General features: G+C 37.8%; 1 protein-coding gene across 1 annotated transcript; it reads left to right on the plus strand.

The window, feature by feature from the left end:
* The first annotated feature begins 1,613 nt into the window (after positions 1-1,613).
* Positions 1,614-8,420, plus strand: LOC143416729 (uncharacterized). Its single transcript, XM_076882220.1, has 5 exons — positions 1,614-1,740; positions 1,983-2,015; positions 5,021-5,302; positions 8,276-8,359; positions 8,410-8,420. The coding sequence occupies exons 1-5, from the start codon at positions 1,704-1,706 to the stop codon at positions 8,418-8,420; spliced, it is 447 nt and encodes a 148-aa protein (XP_076738335.1). The 5' UTR covers positions 1,614-1,703.
* The last annotated feature ends 1,556 nt before the right edge of the window (positions 8,421-9,976 follow it).

Below are 9,976 nucleotides of genomic sequence, written 5' to 3' on the forward strand. Positions count from 1 at the left end.
TGTGTTCCTGTGATCAGTTATCTGTAACTCAGTTTTCTTCGTTTGTTACCATCGAGGCCTGAAACTATCAGCTTCATAATAAAGGTCACCTTTGTTTGGTACTCTGAGTCCTGCTTTGCAAGGGTGGCTGTAGCTCAGGCGGTAGGGCTGAACATCTACTGATCGGAGGGTTGCTGGTTCAATTCCTGGCTTCCCCTAGTCTGCTTATCACATATCCTTGGGTAAGATACTAACCCCAAATTGCTCTCCGAGGCATCCATCGGAGTATGAATATGTGTGTGAATGTTTGTCACAAAGCACTAAGAAAAATGTGCTAGTGTGAATGGGTGAATGCACAAGTTGGGAGTTCGCCTTGTAATCGGAAGGTTGCTGGTTTGTTCCTCGGCTCGGACAGTCTCGGTCGTTGTGTCCTTGGGCAAGACACTTCACCCGTTGCCTACTGGTGGTGGTCAGAGGGCGCCGATGGCGCCAGTGTCCGGCAGCCTCGCCTCTGTCAGTGCGCCCCAGGGTGGCTGTGGCTACAATGTAGCTTGCCATCACCAGTGTGTGAATGGGTGGATGACTGGATATGTAAAGCGCTTTGGGGTCCTTAGGGACTAGAAAAGCGCTATATAAATACAGGCCATTTACAAGTTGTGTGAAGCACTCAGAAGAGTAAAATAAGTGCTGTATAAGAACCATTTAGCATGTGGGTCTGCTTTTTGAACTGACTCTGAACACAATCACATGATCTGTGTTGGTAACATGTGGTGTTCAACACAAACATCATTATTACAGTGTTTCAATCATTGTTTCACATCATCAGTTTGTTTTATTTTATTGTGTTTACATGTAGTCAGAGGCTGAGGTCAGTGTGCATCTGCACATACATGTCAAAGCAAGACAAAGAACAGTCTGCAGAATAAATGAGTTCCTGCTTTACTTTGAAATGACAACAGATAATAAATATAACTTTGAATTTATCTATGAATTTAATTGTTCTTTAGTTGGTGAAACATAAAAGTCTTTAATCTCACTTCAGCCACACACTGAGTCATTTCCTGTGTTTGGGTCTCCACCAAACTTAAAACCAGAATTTAACCACAAGGTGGAAACTTTCACAGGTCTGAGGTCAAAGGAGCCTTTTCACTATATTACTGCATGATGATGTTTCAGCTAAGAGTCAAATAAAATAAAAACATTTTAATGCAGCCTAAAGTAAGAATTTAATTTTAATTCTGCAGTTAAACAATTAAAAGGAGAAAAATGATTTAAAAAGGCTTTAGTGAAAATACAGGCACCAAAGTAGAAAAGCTGTTTTGGTATATTCACTCTCAGTGACTCCCAGTCTGCAGAAACCTGCCAGGAGACAAATATTAGTGGATATTGCAGCCAAAAAATCCCCCAAACGGGCAAAACATACTTACATGAAGCAACACAACAACATTTTATATTATAGAAAAAGGAAACAACACAACAAAAGAAACAAGCTTCTATGTTTGCAGTGGACAGGAAATATAAACATGTCAACCAACTGCTGCGGTCAAAGCTACAGGAGCTGTTTGAGTTTTGTGTGTAACGGCAGGAAGCACAGAGAGACCAATCAGAATAAGAGCCTGTAGAAAAACTCTTGTTGTATCTATATTAAACACAACTTCTCTTTATCTGCAAACTAAAACTGTTTGATTATCTGAGGATCAGAGTGCAGCAGGCTGGATGTGACGATGGGGCACTCTTTGCTCTGCATGATGGGCTTTTTCTGTAAGTACACATCTGACATTGTTTGAACGGCAGCGATTAATGAAAATGTTTCTGATCTGTGAGAATTACAGTGAGTCACTGCTTTAACCTGTTTACCTGAGAGCTGGAACAAAGCAGACTTGTGATTCTTTAAGTGTTTAAATGTTTGATACACTGCTGCTTTTTGCATCACTTATAGTTGCACACTGTGTTACAACAGTTTGATTGTATAATGTCTGATGAGGTTTTATTGATTATTTTAGTGCTCAGTACTGTCATCTGTGGAAATGCTGAAGGTAAGAAATGATCTTTTTCTTCCTGTTCATATATGTAGCTGTTATCTCCTATAATGTGCTCAATAATATCCTCCCTGTGTTTACATGTTATCTTCTGCACAGGCTCAATGCTTCTATTCAGCCTGTGCAGTTAAACATAAATGGCTTCAGTAAGCGCTCCATGTGGAGACTGTGGCGTTCTTCACAGCTTTTACTGATCTACCATTTGTACCACTTTCAGTCTGTAAAACTGTAACAACAAAACAGAGCAGGTACATTTAATCTCAGTGTAGATGCACAAATGTCACATGACCAATGCACGATCATAACATTAACAATAAATGGACAAAGCCTGTCAAGTGACGTAAATACAAATACCACGTGCTGACATGTTTTATGCTAACAGGCAAAACAAAGCACTAACAGTTAGCTTACAGTAGTAATGTAACAAACTTCACAGACCCACCAGAAGGACAGAGCACTAATATGTAGAAACAATCCATCATCTCCCCAAACTTACACTTTATCCCATCTCAAGAGCAGCAGATGCAGAACTATCACAGACAGGGAGCCCTAGCCATTATTACTCGGCACTTCCTCCATTTAACCACTAGATGGCGGACTTTGACATGAGCGGACCAGGAAGAAGCAGATGAATAAATGCGACCCGTCATATAACAAAGTTGAAACAAACTATATTTCAGGAATAACCTGAGGGACAAAATATTGTATATGATACAGCTCACACTCCACTGCGTTTATTGGTTAAAATATTAAAAGATCATATCAAGAGTGCAACCATGTGAGCAGATGTTTCACTCAGCCGATACACAAACTTTATATTTACTAGAGTTTGTTGCCTTGAAACTGACTGATTTCCTTTTCATGAGTATTTATCTGTCCATCCTCACAGATCACAGTTATGATTCACAAGATGCTGATGAACTGGAGGATCAATCTAATGTATTACAGCACAGCGTGATGAGTTTAGGGTAAATGCAGGTAACTCAAATCTGAAAACAGACTCAACCACAGATCAGCCAGTTAAAGTCCTGCCTGAAGACTTTAATCAGTCTTATTATGAATTTTTACTCTCAGTTATTTGTAGTGTCATGGTGTGCTGTCTGCCTCAGTGTCCTCTTGAAAAAAAAAGTTGTTCAAGTCATAAATGAATAAGACTTCACATACAGAAGAGTAACAAGTAAAACAAACTGGACAAAGTGCCATCGATATAGATTTATTCATTTGTCACTGTCATGGTCTTTCATCATTTTACTCTGAGTGCTTCTTCCTCATCTTTGTTTAGCTTTTTAAAAAAATATTTCCTCTTTAATTTGAAGGTTTGTTTCTTTCATATATAAATAGTTCTGCTGTGTCTTGTCAGTCTTTGTCAGAGCATCTGTGAACACTCACGTGTGTTCATCTCCTAGTTGTTTCTATTGACAGTTTATTTATTTCTAGTTTTACGTTTTGATTCTTTATATGTTTCCATTTTTAGACTATTTAGATATTAAAGTTCAGCTTTATTTAAGTTATTTTGCTTCCTGCATTTAAGTTCACACCTCTGCACTCCACTCATTGTTACAGAGACACATATTTACAAGTCTGTGGACTCTACTGGAAGAATGGACACAAAATACTTTTTCTCTAATTTGGTGTTTCTATGATAGTAGCTTAGTTTGGAGATTTTACTGTAGCAAAGTCATGTGTATATATATTAACCCTCGTGTGCATTTTATTATCTCTGTGTGTGATCAGGTTTGTAAATATGTCGAAACATCTGTGTGCACAGATATTATCAGCTGGAAAGTCTTAAAGTTTTGCATGAAGCACTTAAATACAGACGTGTGGTCAAGTTTCAGCTCACCTGCTCTCTTTGTTGTCTGTTTTATTACTTGTGACCTTTCCTGCACTTCTGCTGTGACAGATCCACAGATGAGTGTGGAAGGTTTTCTGTAATCGAGGGTTCATTAACCCTGAGCTCAGGCTCACAGGCTCAGGCTTTCTGTCACACTCAGAACAAACCACCAGGTGGCGTATTACTCAGCCAGGCTCACCTGCTCTTCACCTTGTATTTGAGTCTCAGTTGCAGTAGGAAATAAAACCAGCTGGAACATCTGTGTGGCAGATGTGGTGGGTTTCTCCTTCTTCCACTAAAAGGACCACAATAATAGCCTCATATTTGTCTAAGTTACAGAACTTAAAGTCAAGGCCATTCTGACAGCAGACAGCACAACCACACCAGCAGGGGGCAGTGTGACACTGACCTGTGAGGTGAATTACTCTGTTCAGAAAAACCTCATCTGAAAATGAGATCATCTCTTTTAGCTCTAAGAGTGCAATCTCTGTCTCTGATGGAGGCATCTACACCTGCAGAGGAAGGAGAAGAAACACGAATTTAGTCACAACTAAAAGCGATTCAGTCATTATTCAGGAAACTGATGAGTTTAAAAAATTTTGAGAGTTGAAAAAGGTCTTCTCCAAATTGTAATGGAAATCAATATTCACTAATCACCAGTACTTAAACCACTAAATCTGTCAAATTATTAATTATTAGGCTCAGTACATTGTTTCACCTTTGTTCAGTCTTCAGATCACTTACAGACACAGAGGAGTTCATGGTGCTGTTTTGTCTTTTTAGAGTGATTTAAAAAACAGTTTGTGCTCCTTTCCTGGTTACTGAACCTTTACTCTTAGTTTTTCTTTGCCAGTTTTGACTTTGGTGCCACATAAAAACTTTGTATTTCACATTTTATGAACAGTTTATGAGAGCAGAGCAGCCTCCAGCTTTGAATCCATCACTGGAGGTTTAACAACATTGTTAGGAAACAACAGCTAACTGATGACTCATTGATTATATGTTCATAAATGTATAAATATGGAAATGTAAAGATGTCGAAATAAGTAAACTGTAGAATATAAAGATCCGTTAATTACCTGATTTAATTTATTTATTTAAAAGAAAGAACTTTTTGATTTTCAAGTCCAATTATCAGTGTGCTAATGATATATTTTTGTTTGAACAGCTCTGCCTAAGCCCACTGTGACCCTGCAGCCATCCTGGACTCAGATATACAGAGGTGTGATATACAGCGGTGAGACAGTCACTGTCAGATGTGAGATTCAGGGAGGTGAAGGAGCTCAGTGGACGTATGAATGGAGTCCAGCCAAGTTAAACACACCTCCAACATCCAATGAATACACAATCAACAGTGTTAGTGAGTCTGATGGTGGAGGATACAGCTGTCGGGGCACAAGAGGCTCCTCCTGGACAGAGTGGAGTGATGTCATCACACTGAATGTAAAACGTAAGTTGGAGATATTTCACTCACACTATGTGTTTTTAATTTATATTGTAACACACCGAAGGCTTTTTTGTTTATTTGTTGTTTATTATCAAAAGTAGCAAAAATGGCTTTGATAAAAATTAACAGTAAAGACTCAAAGTTAAACATCTGAAGTATGAAAAAGATTTTGTTATATTGTTATATGTTATAATATTTTTATATTTTTAATGTTGAATTTCTTATCTATAAAATAGTGTAGAAGACATTTCTTACTTCTTAAATTACTGTTTGTAATTATGCTATTAAATAGTGGCAATTATAACATAAGTAATTCTTTGGATATACATTTTTAAACAAAGTAAAAGAAATTAAAATGTGTCTCTGTGCTGAGACCTGGTGGAACTCAAAAAGGTTTTAATTCTTTCAGCTGACTGAAAGCTCTCACCACCTGCAACAGTCACAGGCAGCTTCCTGCAGGAACCTGGTCACAGCAGAGGTCTTGCATCTATTTGAACCCTTTTATATGCCAACACCTCACTGCTGATATTTATGGCATCTCTGAACTATAATTATTTATGGTGGATCTGTCTTCTCCTGTGCTTGTTTATCATCCCCTCAAGTTAAACAAGGATTTTATTTCCACCCTTTTATTTGGAATCATATAAAGATTTGACAGCATTCTAACTCTTGGGGATTTTAATGTTTGCTGCCCATCAAACTCCTAAAACCACAGATGACATGAGTTTTACAGTCTATTTAAAAGTTTTGCTAGACTGCTGTGATGACATAAAATCATGGTTGGCAATTCATTTTTTTGAATGTAAACGATCAAAAAATTGTATTATTTGAACCTTCAGACCCTCGTTTTGCTCTTAAGTGTAACCTTGTTCCTCTGAAAAAGTTCAGAACTCTCTTTGAAAAAAATCTGCAGGTGATCCTTGATGACAGTTTCTCATTTGAGAAATAAATAAATTGTGTTGTAAAAGGGTTCGGGCATTTGCAAAAATGACGTTCGTTATGTCATCTGCTCACTTTAAGAAAGTAATTCCTGCATTTATTTCATCCATTCTTGTGTAATATGCTTTATTTTGGTAGCAGTCAGGCTATAATGATTATTTAATTGTTTGTTTTTAAGTCTCTGAATGGATTCACTCCCTCGTAGCTCTCTGATCTTTTAAATAAACAAACTCCAAACAGAACTCTAAGGTCAGGTGAAAAGTTGCTTCTATTTGTTCCTGGAAGCAGACTAAAACACAAGCTAAGACTAAGACTGGGCCTTTGTGATTGTTTTGCCTGAACTTTTGGCACAGTTTGCCGTTCAAATTACTCTTTGATTACCAAATAAATAGTGTGCAGAAAAAAAATACAATTCCCAAGGGGCCTCCCTCAACTGGACACATTTGACATAAAAGACTCACCTCCTCCTTCAGATATCAGTGGGCTGGTTCAATTTCAGGAGTGTGGGTGCAGAGGCAGTGGGACAGCTAAGCCTGAGCCAGTGGTTTGATCTGTTTGTCTTGCCAGCAGGTTAGCAGATAAGTGATTTAGCAAATATATGTACAAAGGGTCTGACTGCACCAACTAACTGCATGTTGGCTAAAAAACACACAAACACATTGTTTTCTGTTAGAAGTGAAGTAAGTTGACTAATAGTAGGAAAGCTTTTCATGCAGACTTCCTCTGAGTTTAATTTCCACCTGTCTCACTTTTCTTTTTTGAAAAACAGTCCTTACTTCTAACAGACCCATCCTACAGTCTCTTTGTCCTGCAGAGGTGCTGCTCTAACCTCTTCTTTGTTGAAAAAAACAAAACTAACGCTATGAAACATAAACATTTAAAAGTACAGTGTGAAGCAAACAATATTTTGTGGTGATAGGTTAATAATTTTTATCACTTTTCTTCCTCTTACGGTGCCCCTGCCTAGATTACTGCAACAGTCTAAGCAAACAATCAGCTGAATGACTGCAGACCAAACAGATTTAAGCTGCCAGGCTTTGAGCTCAAACACATCACATAGGATCCCAGCACTCCCATTTTTCATACTGGCTCCCAGCTTCACGCTGATTTTAACCTCAAAGTAAATGTAAAGCAGAAAAATCTGTGAGTTTTGGAGTATAAATAAAATATAACTTTACAAAGTAAATTCTTTTTTTTTTTTTTTTTTTTTTGGAAAACACCAACTAAGAGCCACCAGAGCCCCTAACCAGGTCATGGCCACAACCCCGCGTTAGGCCCTACAGGGAAAACGTCCCTAGGGAATCCCTAGATGCCCTAAGGCCGTCCCGACCCCCATATCAACCACAATAGCGAAGGCAGAACTAAACCATGACCCCCACCCCCACTAGGTGATGAAGCCAATCAAAGTAGTCCAGAGGGATTGATCAAATGTGATGGCAGAGGCTGTATCAAGACTAATGTGATCTATTAGATGGTTTCTATATTGGTTAGAATTAAGATTATTTTTATTTTTCCTTTTTTTTATTTTATTTTATTTTATTTTTTGTCCCGTTTGGATCTATAGCCATCAGAATTGTTGTCTTGAGGCCAAGAAAGATGCCAAGCGGATTTATTTTACCAAGTGGATCATCATGGCCTTGCCATATTGGTCCATTTGATTGACCTTTATTATAATTATGAATTTATTTTATTTTCAGTTGCAAACGGGACACATTTTAATTTATACTGCACAATGTTTCATCCAAAAACACAACAAAATTCTTTGTATTGCGACAACACAACAGGTTTTGTTTTTAATTTTGTGTGATTATTTGGATATATTGGAGGTTTAACAGCATGGTTTGCAAACAACAGCTAACTTACAGCTCATAGGTTACATGTTCATAAATAAATGCAAATATGTAGAAATAAGTAAACAATCAAATATAAAGATCAGTAAATTACCTGGTTTAATTTATTTAATAAAAACAAAACATTTTATTGTTGATTTTCAAGTCAAATTATCAGTCTGCTAATGATATCTTTTTATTTGAACAGCTCCTCCTAAGCCCACTGTGACCCTTCAGCCACCTTGGCCTCAGATATACAGCGGTGTGATATACAGCGGTGTGATATACAGAGGTGAGACAGTCACTGTCAGATGTGAGATTCATGGAGGTGAAGGAGCTCAGTGGACGTATGAATGGAGTCCAGCCAAGTTAAACACACCGCCAACATCCAATGACTACAAAATCTTCACAGCTACTGAGTCTGACAGAGGAGAATACAGCTGTCGGGGTAGACGAGGTTCTTTCTGGACAGAGTGGAGTGATGTCATTACATTGACTGTCTTATGTAAGTTGAACATATTTCTTTCATTTTAATTTCAAAAACAAAACAAAATAATTTCATCAGTACTGTGGGTTTCTGGGGTATTTGTTAACACAGTGGAGTGACATCATCACACTGACTGTGTCATGTAAGTTGGGCATATTTCACCTTTTTTTTAAAAAAATTTCTATTGCACAACGTTGGATGCAAAAACAAGAAAATATCATGTCTTTCAATAAAACTGCAGGCTTTCTTCTCATTTTAGTATCAAAAGTAGCGTAAAACAAGTTTTAAAGTGTGGTATCGCAAGAAATTAGTTGGTTATATAAATATATGAGTATGCATAATAGTTATTATTCATAGATACCTACATCCTAAGTTCCTGTTATTCATCTGAAAGAAAAAGAATGAGTGTGTCGTTACAATGGTAATGCCAGGAGAGCCAGTAGTGGTTCTGTGTTACATTAATGTTGTAAGGAAGTGGAAGAAGAGTGTGTCCTGTAGGAGGCAGTAGAAAATGGATACTCATGTTCTGTACATGCACTGAAAAGAAGGTTCAGTAAACCAGTGTCAACGATACTTCATTGTTAGTCTCAGTTATTTTATTTCTATTTTTTGAAGATGCAACATAAAATCCACAGCAATCACTCACAGTGAAACTGTTATGATACAGCTGTGTGGCAGGGAGGATGTAGGACACAAACGCAAAACAATCATCAGAGCAATGAACTTAAAAGGCTGCTTTATTGCAGCGGTATAATTTTCACGAAAAGAAAAAAACTTGCAAAAACAAAATGAAACAAAAAACTGGGAACTAAAAACAAAAACACTGGGAAACCTGTAAACTAGTGACACTGATCTCAGGGAGCACGGAAACACGCAGCATGGTGAGGGGACGACGTGACACTGACAGAGAGAAACACGGGTCTGAAATACACTGAGTGAAACGAGGGAATGAGACACATGAGGGGAGAACAGTCGAGACCAGGGTGAAGCAAAACTAGAAACAGTGACAAAGGACAAGAGACCGTCAAAGTAAAACAGCAAGTATAACACGGACGAGACACTGAACATAGGGAACACGGAGCACAGAGACCAGAGAGACAAAAGACACGACTAGGGTGGGTTTTGATGATCTATTTTCCGATTAAAATCGATTCTAGCTTGAATAACGTGATATTGATTCAATAAAATCCTGAATCGATTTTCTAAATATAAATGTATTTTGCCCGAAACGCCAGAATCTCAGGTTAAACCACAAGATTTCAACAGCCACCAACCAGCTAAAACAGTAAATGAGAGCAGGCACCTGCTGTGATGCTCACACCTTTGATAAAGTCTCAACTTTTATAGATATAAAAATATGGATATGTACTGATAAGTGATCAGAATTATAATATTTCTGACTGTCTGAGGCAAAATTTCCCA

The sequence above is a fragment of the Maylandia zebra genome, linkage group LG3, assembly GCF_041146795.1.
Source record: "Maylandia zebra isolate NMK-2024a linkage group LG3, Mzebra_GT3a, whole genome shotgun sequence".
Classification (NCBI taxonomy): Eukaryota; Metazoa; Chordata; class Actinopteri; order Cichliformes; family Cichlidae; genus Maylandia; species Maylandia zebra.

Coding starts and splice junctions, on each gene's coding strand:
- LOC143416729 (XM_076882220.1), top strand. CDS start 1,704: ATGGGGCACTCTTTGCTCTGCATGATGGGCTTTTTCT. Junction 2,016..5,020: donor CATCTGTGGAAATGCTGAAG/GTAAGAAATGAT, acceptor TTGTTTGAACAG/CTCTGCCTAAGCCCACTGTG. Junction 5,303..8,275: donor CATCACACTGAATGTAAAAC/GTAAGTTGGAGA, acceptor TTATTTGAACAG/CTCCTCCTAAGCCCACTGTG.